General features: G+C 41.7%; 1 protein-coding gene across 1 annotated transcript in view; it reads left to right on the forward strand.

The window, feature by feature from the left end:
* Positions 1–26,057, forward strand: part of prkg2 (protein kinase cGMP-dependent 2) — a 73,344-nt gene that overhangs the window by 16,652 nt on the left and 30,635 nt on the right. The window contains exons 3-9 of the mRNA XM_080198904.1: positions 5,289–5,455; positions 7,567–7,680; positions 9,089–9,194; positions 10,032–10,095; positions 14,683–14,760; positions 21,818–21,912; positions 24,750–24,818. Of these exons, the coding sequence (XP_080055030.1) occupies positions 5,289–5,455; positions 7,567–7,680; positions 9,089–9,194; positions 10,032–10,095; positions 14,683–14,760; positions 21,818–21,912; positions 24,750–24,818 (693 nt within the window). The remainder of the gene's footprint in view (positions 1–5,288; positions 5,456–7,566; positions 7,681–9,088; positions 9,195–10,031; positions 10,096–14,682; positions 14,761–21,817; positions 21,913–24,749; positions 24,819–26,057) is intronic.

Genomic DNA, 26,057 nt, shown 5'->3' on the forward strand with positions numbered 1-26,057 from the left:
CCATGCAAAACTCTGTTGACCTCAGGTGGGATTTTCTGGTTTTGGGCTGAGTGCAGTTGGAAAGTCTTGCCCTGTGTGTTTTCAAAGAGGAGTTAGATATCGTTCTTGGGGCAAAGGGGATCAAAAAACTGGGAAGAAGGTGGGATCGAACTATTGAGTTGGCTGATCAGCCATGACCATAATGACTGGCACAGCAAGCTTGAAGGCACAAATGGCCTATTCCTGCTCCTACTTTCTAGGTTTCTATATCTATGTCTCTAGGAAATAATTTAGTCTCCTAGCATGCAATGCAGTTTATTAAGCGGCAGATTTCCACAATCTCTGATTGTTGAGGGTAATGTTTTACCTAATTTATTTACATTCTACATTATTCATTTTTTCTTGTGAAATTCTATCCTGATAAATTTATATTAAATTGAGGACAAAGAGTGTTTATTGGTAGGGAACCAGTGAAAATCCCATATTAATTAAATTTTGAATGTTTTTTTAATTGTTCCTTTTTATTTAATACCAATACAGAGAAAAGCATAAATAAGCCTAATAAAGTGATTAAGGGACAATGCCTACGTGATGTTAGCATATGACTGTGAAGAGCAATCTAGTCCTAACAGCTGGTAACCAGGATTGTGACATCAGGCCACACTGTGGACATAGATTTCCAAACTGCTAATAGTTATATCAATATTCTGCTAGACAGTAAGTAAACAACAACAGATATTGCTAAAATGTTCCACGCTGTTAAAATAGGTGAAGTCCCATGCCTGGTCAATTAAACAGCCGTTTTATCTAGCTCCATTACAAAAAGGTGAAATGAGAGGAAAGGAAGAGATAAAATTGTCTAAAAAAACCCCCAAAAGAATGAGATAATCCCAGAAACTACAAACTAGTATTTGTAGGGAATTGCTTTTTATACCTCCTCTGCACTGTAGGGACTCAATGATTTCTATAACATAGTAGTGGTACGGTGGCACAATAGTTAGCACTGCTGCCTCACAGCCCCATGGACCTGGGTTTGATTCTGATTTTGGGTGACTGTGTGGAGTTTGTACGTTCTCCCTATGCCTATGTGGGTTTCCTCCAGGTGCTCTGGTTTCATCCCACACTCCAAAGATGTGCAGGTTAGGTGGATTGGCCATGTTAAATGTGTGGGGTCATGGGGATAGGGCAACAAAGAGGGCCTGAGTAAGGTACTCTGTCAGAGAGTCAGTGCAGACTTGATGGGCTAAATGGCCTCTTCTGCACCGTGGGAATTCAATGATTCTATGATCATTTTGAGAGATTTAGTAGGTGAACATTTGTAAAAGTATAAATTAAAATAAAAAATGCTGAGAAAGTGCAGTAGGTCATTAAGTGAAAGTGAGGACAATTTAATATTTCAGGGAAGTCACATCATCATAATTGTCAAAGGCTCATTGTAATCATGCTGGTGTGTAATATGCCATTGCTTAATATTCCAGTTTTGTTTAAATGTTTTTCGTTTTGGTTACTGACAGAAAGCATTTTGAATGATTGGTGGGGAAAATATATATGAGCACCCTGTGAATATTAAGCGTGACATGACAAGAAAGGTGTGATACCTCTGGTAAGGAAAGGCTGTCAGAACATTAGCTAGTGTTTTTAGTAACAAGTGATTTATGTATGACTTTGAATGAAATGTGCCATGCAAGTACCAAATTTAATATATAATCTGCTCCCATTTTAAATCCAAATATTCAGTCTTTATTTTTATGTAATTCTTTGATTTTCAAAGCCAAATTTATTAGAAAATTTGAGTTTCTATACAATATAGGCTGAGGAGCTGGATGATAAAAAACTGAACTGCTACCTTGCTGGTAGAAGGGTATAATTATACCATGACAAGTATACTGTGGCAGTTCTTACTACAATTGTAGATGTAAGAATTTGAAATGAAAAAGAAAGTTGACACAAACATTGGAAGAACATGGGAAGTGTGAGCAGATGTAGATTTTAAATATATTACTCGTTGTGCTGCTGAATTTCATAGAATTGTTACAGCACAGGAGAACATTTGGCCCAATGGGTGGGATCTTATGGCCTTGCTCAGGCCAGACTGGAAGTTCTCGCCTGAGGTCAGCAGAGATTTCCATTGCCAGACCCTTGCCTGCGCCAATTCCATAACGGTTGAGGTGGTAGAGTTCTGGCCATTGTGTCTGCCCCTGCTCTCCATAGGAATATTTTACCTTGTGCTACTCCCTGCAGGTCTGCACATTCCTACTTTTTAGATAACAATCCTATGTACTCTTGAGTGCCTTGACTGAATTTGTGTCCACCAAACTCTTAGGCAGTGCATTCCAGGTCTTAACGACTTGCCTGAAGAAAGGTTTTCCTTATGTTGCCATTGCTCCTTTTGCTAATTGCCTTAAATCTGTGCCTTCTTGTTCTTGATTCTTCTATCAGCGGGATCACTTTTTTCCTTATCTACTCTGCCCAGACCCATCATGATTTTGAATACCTCTGTCAAATCTTCTCTCAACCTCCTTGAAGGAAAACTTCTCCAATTTTCCTACATAACTGAAATGCCTTATCCCTATGACAATTCTCATGAATCTTTCTGTACTCTCTAATGCCTTCAAATCTTTCCTCAGAACTGGATGCAATATTCCAATCGACATAACTTCCTTGCTTTTATAGTTTATGCCCCTATTAATAAAGCCAGGAATACTATGGCCAGAATTTTGCTGGCATGCCCACCCCAATCCTGGGGTGGGTGAGGCTCGGAGAACAGCATGTTTCATCGGCCTCGGGTGGGATTGTATAAACCTTGGGCAGATGTGCCAGTAAAATTCCATCCAAGGTGATTTATTAATCACACGTACTTAACCTGTCTTGCCCTTATCAATGATTTATTCAAACAGACACCCAGGTCCCTCTGTTCCTGTACCCCCTTTAGAATTGTACCCTTTATTTTACATTGTCTCTCTGCATTTTTCTCACCAAAGTGAATCACTTCACACTTGCCTACATTAAATTCTATATGGCCATGACCACCCATTCCACCAATCTGTGTCCTTTTGAGGTTATACTTTATCTTCCTCATGGTTCACAATGCTTCCAAGTTTTGTATCATCTGCATATTTTGTAATTGCTCCCTGTACACTAAAGTCTAGGTCATTAATATATATCAGGAAGAACAAGGGCCTGAGGGAACTCCACGACATACCTTTCTCCAGCAAGAAAAACATCCATTAACCACTCCTTCCTGTTTCTTACACACAGGTTCTTCTTTCTGTCTGACCCCCTTTGGTCTGCCTTTTTCTCTTCACTTCTGCTTCTCAGCTAAATGTTTGTTTCCTTTCTGTCCACATCCGCTCCTTTCTGTCCGTTTTTTAATGTCTGAATGGAAGTGGCTGGGAGCGGTGGGGGAGAGGGGGTCGGTTGACAGGGGAAGTGGGAGAATGAAAGATGTGATATGCCAGGAGAAGAAAGTTACCAACTACTGCAATCTGTATTATGAGTGGGAATTATGAGGAAGAAATGTCCTTCACACCCACTCCTTAGTCACTCGCACTTCTCACCAACCCCTCACTCTTATTGTATATCCCTACTCATTTGCATTCTAACCACACCCCTTACTCTCAGTTTTCCAAGGGGAGATGGCAAGATACTGAGATCCCCCTTACCCTGCAACATTTTCTACCCAACCTTTCTATTGGATTTGCTTAAAGAAACTTTGTTTTCAGAATTCAACATTTTTAATAACTCATGTTATAATGAAGAATGTCAGCACAGTAACATAGTGGTTAGCACTGCTGTCTCACAGCGCCAGGGACCTGAGTTCGATTCCTGGCTTGAGTCATTGTTTGAGTGGAATTTGCATGCTCTCCCTGTGTCTGCACAGGTTTCCTCTGAAGATGTGCTGGTTAAGTTGATTGGCCATGCTAAATTGACCCTTAGTGTCAGGGGTTTAGCAGGGTAAATAAGTAGGGTTATGGAGATAGGGCCTGGGTGGGATTGTTGTCAGTGCAGACGTGATGGGCCAAATGGCCTCCTTCTGCACTGTCGGGATTCTGTGAAATTTCTCTATGAAACATTTGAAATTGTACTTCTGATTTCCCATCCAAGTAGTTTAAAAATGTGTGAATGCATCATTCCCTCACACTTATTGGCATTATAAATTAAAATCCATCTCATCAATATAAATGTATAATCTTATGGTCTAAACAAAAAGCTGTTAATTTTTCCTAGAAAATACAGATGAGGTCATCAGTACCAAAAATCAACCAGTTTCGTTTTGTGTTCAGAAGAAGAAGCACTCTTCACTTCTTTCTCCTGTTCTTCTGTCTCTCATTTTCGAATAGTCATAGAACACCACGTAAAGGCTATGACATGAGCGTATTCAGAAATTGTCATTATTCTCCCTTGCTTAGGCACAGACCCACATATATAAAAACTTCCTGATGTCACTTAAGTAAAAGTTCCAAAATTTGAGGTCCAACTTTTGTGAGAGGAAAGGTAGATAGGAATTGGTGAGAGGGAGTGTTAGCAGTGGTGTGGAATGGGTTGGTGGGGATGGGTGGTGAAGGCCACCAAGGGACTGAGTGGGAGCCAGCAGAGAGGTGAAACTTTTATAGGGATTAGGAAAGGTGGAAAGGCACAAGGCCTTGCGCACAATGGAGGAGTGGAGGAGAGCTAGGAAGAGGACAAAGGGGAAGTTTTAAAAGCTTTTGTGAAGCTTTGGGGAAAGTATTTCTTATGCTAAATGTCAGAATTAGCTTTTTTCTGAGCCTTGTGGCTGATTATTCTACTTGCAACTTTTCTCTTAGTCTTCCTTTCTTGAGAGAAAATTGGATACATAATTAAAACAGGTGGAGATCCAAGTCTATGGAAAAAAGCCAGACCCAGAACCTACTCATCAGAACGCAATCTGAGGAGGGGTAGTAGAGGCACTGAAAAGAAGCATTACATATTGATGTATGTTAGGGTCTAATGCCTGTTTTAGATGGTTGCTTGGGGTGCCTGAAAAATGGCACAACCTAATATCAGGTCAAATGTTTCTCAGGTATCCTTGAGGCACAGGGTATTGGACCTTGAAGTTGGCCCTCATTTTGTCCATTTTTGGTCCATATTAAAGATGCTGTATGAATGGGTTTATTGTTGTTGCTGCAGTGATGATGACAGCTGATGTTACTGCTTACCTACTGCCTCTGAGCTCCATATCTGACTGAAGGGATAGTTTGTTTCAATCTTCTGGATTAAAAATAATAGAATAAATTATGCTTTGTGAAGGACAGCTTCTGGTGTAACAGGTTATATTGTTTCCATGACAGAGTGAAGAAGCTTATAACAGAGGCCCTGAACAAGAATCTATTTCTGAAGCGACTGGAAACACAGCATGTCAGAGACATGGTGGAGTGTATGTATGAGAAAAACTATCAACACGGTGACTATGTTATTAAACAAGGGGAACCAGGCAACCATCTTTTTGTGTTGGCAGGTACTCTCCATTTTGGAATTTTTATAACGTTTTTGAATTTACTCTTGAAGTTACTGTGTGGGAGGAATTTCTCCAGTCACTATATGTTATTTCATCATGGTGATGGACTTTGGGTGACCAATGAGCAGAGAACCCATTGGCCCTGGAGTGAGTCCATTTTGAGGACCAGGACCCGTTAATGCTCAGCTGGTAAGCCACAGGTAAAGACTAGTGCTATAGGCTGCTGAAACTCAGCCGTTTTCATTATCAACCACCTCTGTCAGCCATCAAGCAAGAAGAAAGTAGGTCTGTGGAGCCTGAGAGCGGGGAAGGGTAGAGTGAGGGAGTCTTATCTCTTCTCAAGAAAGGCGAGTTGGGGGGAACACAAGTGCAGCAGTGCCCAAGGCTGGTTTGGGGTTTGGTGGGAGGGGGGTCTGAGAAGGTACCTTTGTTCCTTATAGCCCCACAAATCAGTAAATCTTATCTTCTGAATTCCTTTTTCCATACCTGCTCCACCCGGTGCTTCCCTAAAGTTCTAAATAGAGCCTTGAGTATGTCATTGGATCACGATTTGAACACTGAAAAGCTGACCACTTGGCTCAGGCAGATAGGCCCAGAGGAGGATTAGACATTCATGGCGACACCAGGCCCAGGCAACGGAGTCATTTCCTGCCATTTTGTGGTGCACAGTGTCCCATTTCTGTAAGAAGAGGCTAGAAAACCTCCCCTAAATATCCAGGGCTCTCATTTAGTCGTTACCTGTAGCAAAAATTATAAACAAGTCTTTTAACTGCAGATGGTGAATCAAGTTATTATTCCACAGTATCTGTTTTCAATGAGCTTAAATTTTAACAATCATGTAAAATAAAAGTCAGGAGTATCAGGGTGAAGAACTAATATGAAAAAAATTATAAAAACTAAAAAAAACTCACATTTATATCCTGCCTTTTGCAGGACATCCCAAAGTGCTTTGTTTCCAAACAATGAAATACTTATTGTTGCAGTTAGTCACTGTGTAGTATCAACATGCTGTGCTTGGTTGAAGTCATTAGGTTACATTTTAGCTTCATTTGAAGCAATTTTTAAAAGCGGCATCTCGGCCTTTTGGCAAAGATGCAAATGAGATCAAGCCTTGGAGGAGGAGCTAATCCTACTCCAATCAGCTTGGGTCATGTAGATCAAGCCCAAGACAGGAGGCGAGAGCCCTGTCTTGTCAGCTTGGATCAGGAATGTCTCAACTTTGAATTGGATTTGATTTGATTGAATTGGGATAAAAACAAAAAAAAAACCAAACCTGACAGCCAATTCCAAACAACATACTCTCACAAATGGAAATGAAATAAGTGGTGGGATCATCTGTCTTTATCTGTTGGTTGCAGGATCATTGTTGGCCAGACAATTGGAAAACTTCCCTGCCCTTCTTCATAATAATGTATATTCATAATTATGTCCCAGTTTTTTTTTATCTACATGGGAGTGCAGGTAGGATCTCTGTTTAATATCTCATCTGAAAGACAGGACCTCTGACAGTGCACCGCTCCATCAGTACTGCACTGGAGCCTGAATTTTACGATCAAGTCCCAGGACTGGGGCTTGAATCCACAACCTTCTAACGTAAAGCCAGAAGTCCTACCAAATGAGCTTTGGCTTCTACATTTAAAGGCAGACAAGCCCTAGCAAGGTTGGGAGGGTGGGTATCAGAGCAGGAGGCAAGTAGTTTTGAGCAAACTTGGGCTGCCCTTTCCACTAGGGGGCTCTCTTGTTGGGCACAGAGTACTTAAGAGAAGTGACCTTCTGCCCCATTCCCCCAGACCATTCACCAACCTGTCAAGTGGCCTGAGAATGGACAGGTCAACCAACAACTTACTCTCTGCGGTAGACAATGGGCACAGCTTCAAAAGTAGTTCATTGGCTGTGAACTGCTTAGGGACATCATGAGGCTGTGAAGGGTGAAAGTCAGGACTATATGAATGCAAGTGCTTTTCATTGTAAAGCGATTAAGATCATTTCAAACGCTGAAACATTTGCCATGGGTAAAACTGCTGCATTGGAAAACATTTTCCTGCATCTGATTTTATTCTCACTGGGATATTTTCTGTTTTATAATGTCCTTTCTTTTGTTCTTTCGACAGAGGGCAAACTGGAGGTTCTGCAAAATAGCAAAATTCTAACGTCTATCAATATATGGACAGCGTTTGGTGAACTTGCTATTTTATATAACTGCACAAGGACAGCCTCTGTGAAAGGTACAGCTCTTCCATTACTCAATACTGCAATGAAATAATTGTTTAGCTTATTATTTGTTTGAACATTTTGCTTAAGATTGTGGACCCTCCAATTAGTACCCTTTTTCTCATTTATGGTCCTTATTTCGCACACAGCCTTCTTTGTTCAGTATATTTATATTAGAGTCATAGAGGAATAAATAAATACAAGCATTTTATTTATTAACTGTAAGATTATATGCAAAGCAGCAGTACTTAAGAGATTGATTCAGAAACCACATTAGAAATAACAATATAGCTTCCTTTCCTAACTGTCTCTTGAGGCAATTCAAAAGAATTTTAAATGGAGTATAATGAATCGCTATTGACATAAAGACACAGTGCTAACCTTGGGCTCAGATGATGTCATAAGCCATGACAACAAAGCAAAATCAATTCATAGCCATTGTTTGATGCCAAAATTAGATTACAATCATAAAATTGCACCTTGGCATCTGTTAATATCGTTTTCATTAAATGTGAGTGTTTATTGCGGTTAGAATCTAATACGCAATAATATTGATCCTGTTTGATTAAAAAGATATGTGAAATGAGTCTGAAAAATTACCTGAAGCTCCTTTCGAGTTGATTCATTGTATGGCATAGTTACAGCTGTGGATCTGGCTGTACATTCTGTTAATAACTTCTCTGTAAAGGACAAAAATGTTTTACATGCATTCATGATGTACTATGTATGTTAGTACACCATTCATGGTGTACTAACATAATAATAGCATAAATGATTCAATTTACTTTATCAAGTTGTGAACCATAGATTTGGCTGAAAATAGAAATTTGCACTATTCAGGTTTTTTTTTAGCTGAAGGCTACCTTTACTTACTATTTCATCTAGGAAGTTGCTGGATGCATGAGCTGCATTGAACCCCAGTTTTCACAAGTACATTATATGAACTTGCACTCTGCTCAGTAAAATATGAGCATGAAAGAGACAGTTCTGCAGGTAAACGTAAGAATGATTCTTGTGGGGCCAGCAGGTACAGAAGCACTTTTCCAGGACCCCTCATGGAAAATTTGGGTTCTTGCTGCCATAGTGGCAACCACCCCCCCAGCCCCTTAACCTTTCCGTGTTTGATTAATTTGTTTAAATCCTCTGGTGACTTGCTTCAAATGACAGATAAATGGTCTCTAGCAGCCTTGGGTGAGCAATCTCTGGATAGCCATTTCAGCTGGCCAGCCAATCCCCATCACTGTCAATGAGGCATGGTCACAAAAATGGATTGGACAACATGCGAGCCACATGTTCCACTGGAAAATCTCAGAGTTATCACACAAACCCACAGGAACAGGTTTATTCAGATTGTTCGATGTGAAAAGAAGGGCAAATTGAAAGTTGATTGTCATTACTTGTGATGTGATTATCCTCTTAAAGCTGTGAGCAGTGTCAAAACCTGGGTACTGGACCAAGACATTTTCCGCAATATTATGAGAGGAACAACTCAGGCGAGACACGAGCAGTACAGAAATTTCCTCAGAAGGTAAAGGTCATTGTTGACATTGTGCACCTATTGCAGGAGGATATAAGGAGAAAAGAGAAAGAAAGACTTGCATTCATATAGCACCTTGCGTGACCTCATGATGTCCTAAAGTGTAATATAACTAAGAAAGTTTGAGGAGAAGTCACTGTCGTAATGTACAAAACACAGCAGCCGATTTACACACAGCAATATCCCACAAATGGAAATTTGATCATGACCAGATAATCTGTTTATAGGTATTGATTATGAAGTAAATATTGATGAGGACATTGAAGTGCACACAGTTTATTAATTTGATCTGTAATCAGGATAGCCTGTTTCAAAATTTAGAGCCTAATTCTGCACTCAAATTGTCATTTCAAAGAAAGTGTAAATTTAACCCAAATCTTCATTTTTAAACAGCACCTGAAACCTGTCACTGCTATTGATTTCACCTGAATAATTTTTAACCTTTCAACTTAACCTTGCAACCTGCAGCTAGTTGAGGAGTGGTTTTGTTCATCCAATCTGTCCTTACTCTCCCTTGCCAAAGAAAAGCATCTGAATCCATTCCCTAGAGAAATGAAAGCTGCATTTCCTTTCTGCTTCCCCACCCATCCTGAAATACCACATACTATCCTTGTCCCCATTTTGTATTTCTGCAAATGTTAGCAGCTATACTGTATTTTTTATGCAAGCAAATTGATCCTGAACAGTAACACACAGGAAACACAGGATCGAACAAACTGTTAGTTCAATGACTTACATCAAAGTTTATTCAGTAATGATTCAGTAACTGGCAAGTTCATTGGAAACAAGAATATTTTTCAATAATTTATGTTTCATACATTTCTCTAGTGTTTCCCTGCTTAAGAACCTACCAGAAGATAAACTTGTGAAGATAGTGGACTGCTTAGAAATAGTAAGTCATTCATTCGGAAGAAAATAATTGAAATACTTTGCAGTCCCTCAATAATCCTCCTTATTTCCCATTTTTGTAGCAAAATTAGTGGGAGCAGTATTGGATAATCCAAAAGTATTGGAATGTTGCCTCTCGCGTGTAGTTTAGGAATCTGAGCAGGAGATCGTATTAAATTTATCGCATCATGGTTTAGAAATGTAAATATATATGGGGTGGGATTTTTTTGGCCCTTCCTGCCGACGAGATCATCTGGTTTTGCCGAAAGCAATCTCCCTGCAGTGGATTGCCTGACAGCAGGGTGGGCGAGCCATACAAAATGCCATAGACCTCAGTAGGAATGGTAGATCCCACCGGCTGCTAGGAGCAAACCGGTTCCACTGCTGGGAAGTGTGCCATGGTGGAGCGGCTGGAAAACCCTGGCTATAGTTTCTTGAGGGCAGGAGTTCCATCACTACACCCCCCCCCCCCCCCGCAACAGGGTGGAAGTCCGATCCTCATCTCCTCAAGGACATCGATGGCATGTAATTGCTACGGGGCATCCTTGTTGAACGTTGGTTGATGCGAGACCAACGTATTTCCCCCCCGCCCTGCCCCGCAAACACCCTGGAAAATGAATCACCAAGATTTACCAAATATTTATCCAATCTTTGAAATCTAGACATTTTAATAAGCCCATACCATAAAAACTCTCTCAAATGAAATGCTTGGCTTTTTTTTAGTAGAATCAATTTTCTTCCCTTTTAACAGCGCAAATGATGTCACTGCTTATAGTATCCTGTAGGGATCAGGAGTCTGGAGGTATAAACTCACTCACATTTCCTGTCAGACCTAATGGACTGATGACCTTCCTGGGAATATATTTCCTTCTCTTCAATAAAAGTGTTTTAATGGAATAGGGTCAGCTGTTGGACGCAAACCTAATTGTGATTAGGAAGTACATAATAATGGATGATTACAGATTGTGGGATTTCATTTTAAGATGAATGCATTTTCCTTTGAAATGCAAAAACATGTGAGCATAGGTTTTGTGAAAGAAATGGTTGTGATAAACTTTTGAAAAAGCAAACAGTAAGAGGTTGTTTTGGCCAAAGGGAGAAAACAGGCACTAAATTGAGTTACTCTGATAAGCAAAGGCTGTTTGAAAATCCGATTTAGCACACCACTCTCATCCTAATTGATGATTACCATTGTTCTATAGACTTGCCTGGAGGTGATAAACCAGACAAACATGGGCTCATTTCACGCTCAACTGTCAATTAAACCCAATTTTTGATTGGGCTCTCTGTATAGCCTCCTCTCACTTGCTTCCTCTGACAGTATGAAGCACATTGACTTGTACAGAGTGGCACATTGCAGGACCATAGATCATAGAATCCCTACAGTGCAGAAGGAGGCCATTTGGCCCATCGAGTCTGCACCAACCACAATCCCACCCAGGTCCTATTCCCGTCACCTTTCATATTTTTCTTGTTAATTCCCTGACACTTAGGGGCAATTTATCATGGCCAAGCCACCTAACCCGCACTTTGGACTTTGGGAGGAAACTGGAGTGCACAGAAGAAGCCCACGCAGACACGGGGAGAACATGCGGACTCTGCACAGACAGTGATCCGAGGCTGGGATTGAGCCCAGGTCCCTGGTGCTGTGAGGCAGCAATGCTAACCACTATGCCACTGTGCTGCCCCTGACTTGAGGGTCGAATGTACAGGTCCTTGTGGAGGAAATCCAGCAGGGAAGGGATGCCACCTCCCTCTCCTGCAGCAACTGACAATGTTCAGCCTAACATCCTGATTTCCTCCCATTTATCCTGCAGACCAACCTGGAGAACCACCACCACCACCCCGCCCCCGCTCCCCCACCCCACCACCACTCCAGCAAAATCCCCCATGGTCAAGCATTTCCTTTCACTTGTAAGTTGTCCAGTAGGAGAGTTCTTAACTTTTAAAAATATATTCTTTCATGGGATCTGGGCATCACTAGCGAGGCCAGCATTTGTTGTCCATCTCTCACTGAGTGACTTAGCGATTTCTGAGGGCAGTTAAGAATCAGCCATACAGCTGGGCCACATGCGAGAATGGCAAATTTCCTTCCCTGAAGGATATTAGTGAACCTGATGGTTTTTTTTACAATGACTGATGATGGTTTCATGGACACCACTAGTGAGCCTTGTGAGTTATTAACTAATTCAAGTTTCAACAACTGTTGTGGCGGAATGTGAAGCCATGTTCCCAGAGAGCTCTGGAATATTAGTCCAGTGACGTTATCACTGTGTCCCCAATAGTGAAGTCCTGGATTCATCGCTAGGGTGTTGACAAAGTCATGACAAAGTGTTTTAGAGGCCTGCTTCACAGCTCAGCAGCAACTGAACATGAAGTACATGGAACAGTATTTAACATCCACATTAAAACCTTCTTTACTCCAAAACAGCTGGTCGCCATTGGATGCATTAGGATAAGTCCTATCTGCTAAAATACTGTGCATCCTCTTTAATAATTACTAGCAAGTATTTTAAGTGGGAATCAGGCCCTTATCAAATATTGGGGTTCAGCTTATTTACCAAGTTGGTATCTTCTGTTAAATGTGGGCTGGATTTTAGCATAAGACCTTACCTTGGTCACCTTGGAAGCTCATTAGCACCTGAAACCTAAAGTATCCAGGACAAATTGCCCCCCAGCCATCGTTCACCTCATAGAAATCAAAACAAAATCCATGCTACCTGTTTCCTCTGTTTCCAAAATCTATGCATCTCAAGTGCATAAGATTGTCATTGTCTGTGTTATTTGCGGGATTCTGGTATTACCTGGAAGTGTGTTACAGCTACTGAGACATGACAATGTTGTATCTCCCCCTCGCTTTTAATGAGGTGCATGAGTGGAATTTTATTGGTCCTTTGGAGTGGGCTGGATGGCATGAAAGAGGTATTGTGTTTGTGGCCTCTCTCCACTGCTGATATTTTACCCATGATGGGGAGGTATTGAGCCACTTGAGGCCCCTAAGTAGCCAATTAATGGTCAATCAGGATCTCATCCCAATGCTGCAGGCATTTTGAGTAATGATAGGGGAGGCTCCCATGCCATGTGGTGATGGTGCCAATTGAACACTGGTGGCATTGTTACAGAGCAAGGGTTAAGGGCTTCTGTCCCGGTATCCTATGTCCAATGGCATCTCCACTCCCCTCCTCTTCTACCACTTCCCTGCCATGGTGTTAGCCACTCTTGCACATTTTGCCCACCACCCCTCACCTGGGGTCTGCCAGACTGGCCCCAGCAAAATATCAGCAGGCAAATGTTGGCCTACTTTCACCCATGAAAGCACATGAAAACCTCAGTGAATCTCATACCTGCTGTCAGTAGAAATGAGCTGCATTGTGGGCTTTAGTTGAGACCTGGAATGACCAATTGCCATTTCTAGGTTACCTTTTGCATCCTAACTGGGCCTTCAGGTCAATCAGTCTTCTTCCCCCATCCACTCTTTTCCCCAAACTCTGCCACCTTTCAGGGTTACATTAAATGGCATTGCAGCACCATAAATCTCATCACCAAGTATCCTTGCACTGCTAAGTATCAGCCCTAACTTCCTGTGGTGATTTTAAATTGTGTTTATGGCGCAAATGTACTTTCCTAAAACTTATGGAGAGGTTGATGGTGATCCCAATGTTTTCATGGGACGAGCAACAGTGATGCTAATCATCTAATCATCCTGCAATTAATGGTGAGTCACAACTCACCGTGTATCTCTTCCCTGTCACCAATTGCTGGACCATTTATCCATTAATAACAGCATATACAATTAATTCAGTATAATTTTCCCAGTAAATCCTGGGCCATTATTCCAAATATCATGAACAATGCTTGTGTTCTGCAAGAAAATTCAGCACTGGAAGTATGTGGGTTTTGAATAATGAGAGGTCTATCGTGGTTCAGACAATAATCAGTTAACCCAAATAGGAGAGAAATTCACTGGGAATCGTTACGTGCCACTTTGGCAACAGGAAGTAATTGGTTTACGATATTTTCAAGAATAGACAGTACACAGATAAAGAAGGCAGATCTAATCTTGCGACCAAAATAAATTTAAGGGTGGAGTGCAAAGTTTTATAAAACGGTGAACTGTTTTGATAAGAGGAAATACAGAACAATAGGGCCTTGAATTTTGTGACCTTTCATCTGTGTCCCAATTGAGAAATAGCTGAGTTACATTCTTGCTGTGTCAGGGTCAGGAATTCCGAAGATCAGGAGTTCCTGCTCCGGGTGCACAACTGGGATCCAGCATTTGTCCGATAGTCAGGGGGCTGAGTGAATGTATGAGAGCACATTTGCCAAGATTCCATGTTTGCATCAGGGACTGGTAGCAGTGAATGGCTTATTGAAATTGCCATTCAGTAATGGCAATTTATTGAATTGCCATTATTGGCAATTGCATGCCCTTGGTTTTCTGATAATTCACTGGTTGTAAGGCTGTCCTGGTGGTGAGAGATCTGGGGAAATCTTTACCAGTGGGTATAAAGATGCAATTTCACATCCAAACATGAAAATTGAATGTTGGTCCAATCTGGAACTTCTAACAAAAGCTTTTGATTTCTTTTAGGAATACTATGATAAAGGAGATTACATTATCCAGCAAGGTGAGGAAGGAAATACCTTTTTCATCTTGGCAAAGGGAAAGGTAAGACTTTCAATGTTATTAGATGTATTCAGTCAGAAATAATAAAGCCCCGTCCTACATTTACAAACGCGCCTTTCACAAACGGTAGCATTAGTCAGACAATGTATTTATCTAGTAACCCAATATCCTCAGATTAATGGTCTCCTGTGTTCACTTTCTCGTTTGCCTGGTAGAAGATTCAAAAATCAATGAGTTTTCTTAAAACCAGGATGGAGAAGGATTTATATATATTCCGCAGGCAGAATTGCCTCAGTTTAATGGACAGGATTGTAAGTCCCAAATTACGAATTTGTCTCTCAGGCATGAAGAGTGAAATTGTTCTATATTTCTGTATTGAATCATTCAGCCACTAAAACACAAAACAGTTCTGCCGAACGGTTCTCCTTGAAGTCTCAATTCATGTTTATCTTTATGGTATTGAACAGTCTCTGCACATTTACAACCTTTTTCCCTTATACTTTAACCAACCATATTTAAGCTTCCCATCTTCCACTGCTACACTTAATTTTTGTGGAGAAAACAATATGATAATCAAATTACTTTTACAAGTTCAGGTCAAAGTTACAATCAATTTGAAACCATTTTCCTGCAACTTACAGCTTTGGCCATTAGACAACAACTTGTGTTTATGTAACAGTACAAAATCAGAGAATCCCTACAGTGCAGAAGAAGGTCATTCAGCCCATCGAGCCTGAACTGACCACAATCTACCCTAGCCCTATTCCCACATATTTACCCTCCTAATCCCCCTGACACTAAGGCACAATTTAGCATAGTCAGTGCACCTAACCTGTACATTTTTGGATTGTGGGAGCAAACCCACCCATTCACAGGAAGAATGTGCAAACTCCACACAGACAGTAAGCCAAGGCCAGAATTGAACCTGGGTCCCTGCCGCTGTAAGGTAGTAGTGCTAACCACTGTGCCACCGTGCCACCAATGCAGTGCCTTTGATGTATTTAAAAGAACCTTAAGCTTTTTGGATCAGTAGGATTCTGCTCTGATTATATTTAGTCCCCTGTTAGGGTGGTTCCACTAAAGAAATCCAATCCTGTGTGGGACACAGGCAATGAACTTTATCTTAAAAAAATAAAGAAAGTCTTGTTCTGCTGCATTCTGCTGACCTGGAACTCAGAGTTTCTATGTGGTTATATCTGCTCATTTATAAACAGAAACAACTTTGCCTAATTGGACCTCTTCCCTGCAGGAAATACTTGAGCAATTGGTTTTTATGGGACAGGACAAATTAAGCGTAACGCGTGCCAGAACTTTCAACTTTGGTAGGAATGTAAACCAGGTTACTTTGACTCAGCTACCAAGTATAAAGTTCATCCAAGTTTGATGGGAAGGAAAATGGAGGAGGCTGTGGGATAGGCAGCCTTTCCTAAATGGTCTGCTTTACTCCCCTGTCAAAGGTGAAAGTTCAGCTCACAGTTTTAGCTGCTTCATTTACTCCTGAGCAATGGTGCAGTAAACACATCAACTTCCTCAAACACATCATCTTCTGTAACTGAATAGTGCATTTTTTTGAAGATGCAGCAGGAATTAAGCAATTTACATTTATTACATGAAAGTCTAACCCGTGGGCAGAATTATACAGTTCCCCACTGGCAGCGGGGTAAATTTCTCCGGGTGACCTGCCTGCCCCAACCTGTTTGTAATTCTAAGGAGGGCCCACCCCCAGCTCACCCTTACCTCGGCTGAGGACATCAAGTAACCATTTATTGACCTTAAGAGCTGCTTCCCACCAAGCTTGGGTACAGGGGTACAGGGATGGGTGGGGGGGGGCGGGGGGGGGGCGGGGGGGAGGTGAACGGGAAACCCGACAGGTCATCCTGCTCAGGCCTCAGGCAGGAAGGAGGGAGGTGATTACGTCAAAGGTTTACTTTCCACATCGGGACATTCACCCCCTGCCCCCACCCAAATCAATCCCCGTGGATGCTCCACGCACCCTCCCACTTGCAATAACCTCCACCCACCCTCATCATGGAGGCACCCTCTTCCTCTCCCTGTAGCCTCAGCAGCGGCCATCTCTATTGGTGGCAGAGCCGAGGTTTCCAAGCTGTCAGTCCTCTGACTGGGACAGCAAAAGCTGTGGGATTACAGTCCTCAATCGCTGGGCTCTTATTTTGTCCCCACTGGTAATGTCCACCCAGGGTAGTTCTGTCTGTCTGTCTCTGTGTGCTTGCGAGTCGCTTCGGTTCTGGCAGTGCTGGTTTCCTACTTACTGGAAACATACTGCTGGCATCTTCCTGCCATTGAAGCTGACCACCAACAACCTCCCCCCCCCACCCCGCCACCGCCCCTCCATCCGTGTGGACAGAGTCCACTAGCTGTCCAGAGGTAGTCGCTCTGTAGCAGAGTTGTTAATTCCTCCTCTAATTCTACCCCACTTCCAGAGATGCTAGTCATTCTATTGAGGCATGCCCCTCCCCAGTAATTGCCTGGCAGATTTTCAAGGGGTATCAAGGGGTAGCTCTATCTTGAGGCACCCTCATGATCTCCTACCTCTTCGGGTGAAGCCTCTGGCCATCCACAGCCTCAAGAGCTCCACTTGGCCTCCCCTGCTTAATTGACTGCCTCCTGGAAAATCAAGCAGATGGACAGAACTTAGACGCCATTGTCGGGACACGCTTATGGTGCGGACATTGGGCTCTCTAACCCATTGGAAAATTCAGTCCCATGATTCTAGCACCTTCAAGGTCTCTGTAGAAATAATTACAATGTAATAATGTCTGAAAATTTTCCCTTTGAACAAACTAAACCTTGTAAACAACAGTTTAGGAGAGTAATTCCAATTAAATGTTCCTAAATGGCCTTCCACAATTTTTATGCTCTAATGAGTTTGATCATGATTGTTTTCTTGGCTGAGAGAGGGAACTACAGATTGTCCTGCAGATAAATTAGGTTGAATAAACTCAGCAGAAGATCTGTGAGGAAGTTTGTGAGGCTGAAAACAGACCTAATATCAACGTACAAGTGGATCCATTTACTATTATTAAAAAATGTCCTAATACTATACAAAAAGTGATTGTAGAACATGCCAAATACATCTGAGCTTATTGAATTCTGATTATGGATAGCGGGCTTAAGATCATTAGTTGTTGCTTCAAGCAGTAAAGATAATTGGGAGAATAGCAGAACAAATAACTCAAAAGAGAACATAAGGTACCCAGCTTAGTATTGTTACAAAACTTGATTAAGGATGAATATCAAATAATTCACATTCATCAGGAAACATTAAATTTACATAGCGTGAATGATTTCCACTTGTCTTAAGCTTGAGCATTTAGGTCATTCTGTCACCAAACATCCCTTTAGCTAATAATTGTCCTCTTGGGGTTGACAGCGATTCCATCAGATATGGTGTTCTGTTTTGAAGTGCTTTGGCAGCTGTTCCTCCTCAGGCAAAATGCAAGGCCACCTGATCATCCCTGTGCACATTCTGTGAGTTACTAATGCATTGATTTAGTGAGGCAGTACTAAGGGGGCCGATAATTAGTCGTTCCCACTTCCGGTATAGTTTGTCATTTTCTCCAGCTTGTTTGAACCATTTCCCAGTACAGCTGTTTTGAAAGCCTCCTTAAAGTTTGAGTGGAAGAAAATTAGGGCCCAGAGTGGCACGGTGGCACGCTGGTTAGCACTGCTAGCTCACAGCATCAGAACCCAGGTTCGATTCTGGCTTGGGTGACTGTGCGGAGTCTGCATGTTCTCCCCGTGTCTGCATGGATTTCCTCCGGATGCTCCGGTTTCCTTCTATAGTCCGAAAGACCATCTTTCTGACTACAGATGGTCAGGTGCATTGGCCATGCTAAACTCTCCCTCAGTATACATAAACAGGCGCAGGAGTATGGCGGTTAGAGAATTTTCATGGTAACTTCATTGCAGTGTTAATATAAGCCTACTTGTGACATTAATAAATAAACTTTAAAACTTTTAACTCTGTTTCAATAGTTGGATTTTGAAAGAGTTAAAAACTCACTAATTAATACCTGGACAGAAAATTAACTTATACTAGAATGTGGTTTCATTCCTTCAGATTTAAATTATTCTTGGAGATTTTTAAAATCAAAAGCTTTGAAATAATTTTTAAAGCCCCTTTCTTTTTCCATTTTATCTCTCTTAATCCCATCATTCTTTCCCTGTCTGTCAGTAATGATTCTTCAGTTTGATTGGCTAAAGAGATACCCAATTGCTTGCTCTGTTTCCAGAGCTGTGTCCTATATAGAGAGCACTGTGCCAAAATGGATTTCCAATACAAAAAGCCCATAGAAAGTTTGTGGGTCAGTGTTAATGCAATGAATACCTGGGACTGTGAAGGAATGGTGATTATCGTTCAAAGTCAGATTGATGTGTGACTTGGAGAGCAACTTGGAGATGGTATTGTTCCCAGGTGAATGCTCCTCTTGTCCTTCTAGGTGGTAGAGCCAACTACTTTGGACACTGATGTTGAGTTTCTTGGGTGTTGCTTGTGCTGCAGTAATCCAGACAAGTGGATATTATTCCATCACATTCCTGACTTGTGCCTTGTAGAAGTTGGATGGACTCTGGGGAGTCAGGAAGTGAGTTTCTTACTGCAGAATCCTAGCCTTCAAACTGTTCTTGTTGTCACAGTGACAGGCCCAGTCCATTTTCTGGTCAGTGATAACCCCAGGTTATTGATAGGGGGGGATTCAGCGATCATGATGCCATTGAATGTCAAGGGAAGATGGTTACATTTTCTCTCCTTGAAGATGGCCATTGCCTGGCACTAATGGCAGATATTACTTGCAACTTGTCAGCTAGAGATTGAATTTTGTCCGGGTCTTGCGATACGCAGACATGCACTCCTTCAGTGTCTGTGGCAACTGCTACAGGGGACAATTTCAAAATATATGGATGACACATAACTGGAAAGTATTTTAAACTGAACAGTGCAGAACTTCAAAAGGACATGGGCAAGTTAGTAGAGGGGGAAGATGAGTGGCAAGTGAAGTTCTGTGTGGAGAAGTGCGAGGATATGCGTTTTGGTAGGAAGAACACAGATCAAGAATATAAAACAAGGGGTAAAATTCTTAAAGGGGTGCAGGAGCAGAAGGACCTGACTATATATGTGCATAGGTCATTAAAGCTGGCAGGACAGGTGGAGAGAACAGTTAATGAAGCATGTAATATTCTGGGCTTTATTAATAAGGGCATTGAGTACAAGAGCAAGGAAATTATGCTGAACCTATACAAGATACTAGTTAGATCTCAGCTGGAATGTTGTGTACAGTTTTGAGCATCACACTATAGGAAGGATGTAAATGCATTAGAGAGACAGCAGGAAAGGTTATGAGAATGGTTTCAAGGATGAGAAGCTTCAGTTATGAGGATAGATTGGAAAGGTTGAGACTGTTCTTGGAGAGCAGGCTAAGAGGAGATGTAATAGAGATGTTCAAAACCGAGAGGGGGCTGGACAAAGTAGATAGCGAGAAACTGTTCCTGCTTACAAAAGGATCAAGGACAAGATAGCACAGATTTAAAGTGATTCACAAATGAAACAAATGTGGTGTAAGTAAAAACTTCGTACAATGGGTGGTTTGGGTCTGGAATGCACTGTCCGGAAGTGTGCTGGAGGCAGGTTCAATAGAGAAGTATAACAGGGCATTAGATGATTACCTGAATAGAAACAAAGTGCAGAGGTCTGGAGAATGGTACCAAGTTTGGGGAGTCAGTGCAGATTCAATGGGTCAAATGGTGGCCTCCTCCCATAATAATTCTGTGTACATTGTTCAATCATCCCCTTTTCAGACCTAGCATTGGAGGGAAGATCAATTATTAAGCAGATAAAGATGGTTGAGCCTCAGAAACCACCTTCATGAGCTCCTGTAGTGATTGGCCTCCAGCAACCATAATCACCTTCCTTTGTGCTGGGAATGACTTGAACCAGTGGAAAGTTATCCTTACGATTCACATTGACTCCAGTTTTGCCCAGGCTCCTTGATGCCAACCTCAGCCCTTGATGTCAAGGGCAGTCACTCTCACCTCACCATCTATTGCGGGTTGTAAAACTAAACTGCTTTACTTATTGGAGTAGATTTAAAAATAAGAGTTCCAGCCACTTCATTAAGAGCTACTATGGAAACAAGTCATGATTCAAAAATACCCAGTTGTATTACACACGTGCATGGGGCTTGGGATAATAGACAGTGGAAGCAAGATCCTCTTTTAATTAAAAAAACTTCAATGAGTCACACTGAACAGCTGTGAAAGAGTTCAATGATAACTGACAAAAACATACCACGTACCCTTACTGTATTTTGAAGGAGTTTATCCGTTGTATCCATCTTTTAGAGCTATGTAATTTGGACATGAAGTTTACACTGCAGTAATTATGGCCAAATTATACAGCCCATTCACCACCCAGATGTGTGGGAGGGCTCATAAAATTGGGTGGGATGTTGAGGAACTTCATATCCATTTTTACCAGCCTATCCATTTTTGGCCATTTGAGTCCCATAAGTTTAAAGTTCATTTTAGTGTCACAAGTAGGATTACATTAACATTGCAATGAAGTTACTGTGAAAATTCCCTAGCCGCCAAGCTCCGGCGTCTGTTTGGGTACACTGAAGGAGAACTTATCATGGCCGATGCACTAACCAGCACATCTTTCAGGCTTGATGTAGAGTTGCCGGCATTGGACTGGGGTAGGCACAGTAAGTAGTCTCACACCAGCATAAAGTCCAACAGGTTTATTTTGTAGCATGAGCTTTCGGAGCGCTGCTCCTTCATCAGGTGTGTGCTTGATGAGGAAACCCACACAGACACAGAGAGAATGTGCAGACTCTGCACGGGCAGTGACCCAAGCTGGGAATCGAAACAGGGTCCCGGGTGCTGTGAGCAGTGCTAACCACTGTGCCACAGTGCTGCTGTGGCCAATTGATGTCATTTTACTAGCAGTGAAGGAGCCCATCCCAAATGGCAAAGCTACCAGGTGTCACCCCCAATTATTTGAATGGCTCCTTACTTCGGTCTTGTGGATGATGTTTGTTGGTATGATTTTCTAAATCTGCATTATCGTTTTGTTTGATTTTAGGTGAAAGTCACTCAGAGCACCGAGTACCATATAGAACCACAGCTGATCAAAGTCCTCCAGAGAGGAGATTACTTTGGAGAAAAAGCTCTGATCAGGTTTGTCTACTCAAAATAAATGTTCCAACTCAGCAGTTAATTTTGAGAACAAAAGATCTTGCCATCCTAAAATAGCCGATACATTAATAACAGGTACAGTTATTATGGGGAGACAGTGGTGTAGTGGTATTGTTGCTGGATTAGTGATCCAGAGTTCTAACCTCATGCTCTGGGGACCTGGGTTCAAATCCCACCGCGGCAGATGGTGAAAATTGAATTCAGTGAAAATCTGGAATTAAAAGTCTTAACAATGACCATTGTCAGTTTGTCATAAAAACCCATCTGGTTCGCTAATGTCCTTCAGGAAAAGAAATTTTAGTGTTTTCCTTACCTGGGTCACCCTTACCTGGTCTGGCCTACATGCGACTCCACAGCAATGTGGTTGACTCGTAAATGCCCTCACGGATGGGTAATAAATCCTGGCCCAGCCAGTTACACTCACATCCACTGAATTTTTAAAATATTAGTATTTTATAGTATATAGTTTATTAATTAGTCACAAGCAGGCTTACATTAACACTGCAATGAAGTTACTGTGAAAATCCCCTAGTCGCCACATTTCGGTGCCTGTTTGGATACACCAAGGGAAAATTTAGCATGGTCAATTCACCTAACATGCACATCTTTGGAGTATGGGAGGAAACTGGAGGAAACCCACGCAGACATGGGGAGAACGCACAGAGTCCACACACACTGTGACCCAAGCCACAAATTGAACCCAGGTTCCCTGGCACTGTGAGGCAGCAGTGCTATCCACTGTGCCACCAGTGTTTGGAAGTTGATTTGACTGGTTTGCAGTCTGAGAGCAGTTAAAGCGATCAGTCCAGCAGCAACTTATGGGTCTTGTGTAATATGTTTTATTGAGAGCAATTTTCAACCTGACACCCAGACACATGTCTGCCATTTGTAGAAATTGCCTAATTTTCATTGAACTCTATGGAAATAAAAGGACAAATGATTTCTAAATGGGGTGTATTGTACAAAAAAGAGTCAAAGGGACTCAAAACATCTCCACAGTCTCTGTCAGACCTGCTGAGTTTATCCAGCATTTCCTGTTTTTATTTATTCTAAATTGGGTGGTTTATTTGTGACACAAGTCCTTGGTGACAAGTTGAAACTCAATCCCATTATGTTCAACAAAAATTGTTTTGAAATAGCTGTTAGAATATTGGGTATTGGAATCATTTTGGCAACAACTTCGTTACGTGTATGAGCACCTGAGGCAGCAAGACAAAATGCTGCACAGTTAGGCAGGTTCATAAGTAGCATCTGTACAAGCAGTACTTCTGACATTGTTGAAATGCTTTCTGACAGCCTCACCATTGTGGAGAAATTTTAACTCTATCAATCCAGGTGAAACCAGGCAGGTGGACAGTTGAAATAGCCGAGGTTTCTCACCTGTTCCTGGATTGCCTGAAGCTAACCAGCTGGGATTTTAGCTTCTTCAACTGAATAAGCAGTAAGGGGGACTTAGCCAAGGACCATGGCATTCACTTGCTATCGGGCAACCCTTTTGTATTTTCCTTGTGGGATCTCATAGAAATCATAGAAACCTACAGTGCAGAGGGAGGTCATTCAGCCCATCAAGTCTGCACTGACAACAAAGCCACCTAGGCCCTATTCCTGTAATCCTGTATATTTACCCTGTTAATCCCTCTAACCTACACATCCCAGGATACTAAGGGGCAATTTGGCATGGCCAATGCACCTAACCTGCACATCTTTGGAGTGTGAGAGTAAACCAGAGCACCCAGAGCAAATCCACGCAGACACATGGAGAATGTGCAAACTCCACATAGACAGTGGCCCATGGCAAGAATTGAACCCAGGTCCCTGGATCTGTGAGCCAACAATGCTAACCACTGTGCCACTCTGAGTGCTCTTCTGGGATCCACAGGGAAAGCTTTATCTTCCTCCATGTAGAATCAATTCCCCTCTTCTCAACTGAGAGACAGCTCTGACAGCCAATTCCACCACTGGTTTCACCAAGCAACTCCTGGACCAAGTGATTATCCACCACTTGCCACCAATTTGCAGTCCAGACTAGAATTTAAACGGCATCTGGGAGTTAAGATAGCTTTGGCCTTGTTTCTGGAGCCGTGGCTGAGTTTCTATATCCCCTGCCCAAACTGGCCTGTGATTCAAATTGGGCATTTTCCATGACTGAAATGTCTTTCTTCTGAGACAATTGTAGCCTAAATACCACCATTCTACAAGACCAGGGAAGAAAAGGGTAGAAAGGCCCCAAAACATTATAGTCCCAATCAATGTACTTATCATGATGAAAGCAAATTATTGTGGATGCTGGAAGCTGAAACCAAAAAAAGAAAATGCTGGAAAATCTCAGCAGGTCTGGCAGCATCTATAAGGGGAGAAAAGAGCTGATGTTTCGAGTCTGGATGACCCTTTGTCAAAGCTTATGTACTTATAAGTTTCTTCTCTGTAGGGTGAATCCATGGATCTGCATTTCCATCAGGGAGCATGTGTTGGAAAACCAAGGAAATGGCTGTCACCCTGCCTTCAGTTAAAGGTTCTTTCAAATGCTGCTCCTTGCTGGGAGTCTGATTGGTAAATTTACCCACATAAATGCATACATCACTTTGTTCTTTGTATGGAGAGCTAGCCTGAGTTATTAATTAATCCCAGAGAACAAAAACTAATTAAACAAATTGGATTGAGTAGGAAAGTCCGTGGGTGCATGAGAACACTTTGCTTGGTGCATACATTATTCTGTTTGAAGGCCCAAGAGTTGAATTGCCAGGATGCTCGATCTTGGTGTATTTCAAAGCAGTGTTTGATGTGATTCTGAAATATTTTTGATCTTTTATCTTTCACAGTGATGATGTCAGGTCAGCTAACATAATTGCTGATGAAAACAATGTGGAATGCCTTGTGATAGACAGAGAGTAAGTGTTACAGTTATTGGTAAACAATGTTCTTTTCAGTTGGTAAGCTCCCCATTAGATGAAAGTGGGAGCACCTTAGCCACACAGACTACAATGGTTCTCGAAGGAGGTTCACCAAAGTGCAACAAATGCTGGCTTTTCCATTGATGCCCATGTCTTGAGAATGAATAAAACAACTCATTCTTAAGCGAAGTGGAACTAAATTATGCATAGTACATGCTAATTTAATCCAGCACAAATAAACACACAAAGGGAATTATTCCAAGTAATGACAAGTAACTTGGAGGTATGATTTACATAGTGTAACAATGATTGGAGCCACCTTTTCACAATCGCAACCCAAAGATAGTTTTGGTAAGGCAGAAGAATAAACTTAGGCCCTCACTGAACAGAATTTTGGGTTGTTATAGCATCCCATCAGATACTTGCATTACAAGAGATCTTGCTATATACCCAGAGAAAGTTGGAAAGATTATTACAATAATGATTCATAATGCATCATATTGCCAGTAAAAGAAGCCTCACTGCGGATTTTGAAGAGATAGAAGCTAGAAGCAGGAATAGACCATTTGGCCCTTTGAGCCCGTTCTGCCATTCATCTTGATCATGGCTGATCATCAAATTCAATATCCTGATCCCCCTTCCTCCCATATCCCTTGATCCCTTTAGCCTTCTAGATGAAAGTTATGTATGATTTCACAATAATGAGCAGCAACAAATAAACCATTGCACTTAGAATTTATTTACTTTTTAACGATTATTTATTAGTGTCACAAGTAGGCTTATATTAACACTGCAATGAAGTTACTGTGAAAATCTGCTAGTCACCTCCAGCGCCTGTTCGGGTACACTGAGGGAGAATTTAGCATGACCAGTAGTAACTGGTCCATGCGGATCTCATTGGAGATTTCACTCAAAGAACCAGACAGTTAGTAATGGCTCTATTCTACTGGGCATATTTCAAATTAACTATGTCAGTTGTTTATTTGTTGAGGTTTTGCTATGGAAGGCTATTTGCTTTGATTTTGGAGAACTATGACATTTGCATGAATGACAGACCGCAAGGCATATCAATAGTGAAACAACTTATATAGTATTTTGGCCTAAGTGGTTAATGTTTTTAGTGTGCCTATCTGTTCCATTTCTCTTTGATTCCTGAGTGTGTGTGGATTTTGTGTTATGACCAAGTGAGGAGCTTCTCGGTTGGTCTCAACAAAGGGCTAAGTTTATTTTTAACGA

The sequence above is a fragment of the Carcharhinus amblyrhynchos genome, chromosome 1, assembly GCF_965287045.1.
Source record: "Carcharhinus amblyrhynchos chromosome 1, sCarAmb.v2.hapA, whole genome shotgun sequence".
Lineage (NCBI taxonomy): Eukaryota > Metazoa > Chordata > Chondrichthyes > Carcharhiniformes > Carcharhinidae > Carcharhinus > Carcharhinus amblyrhynchos.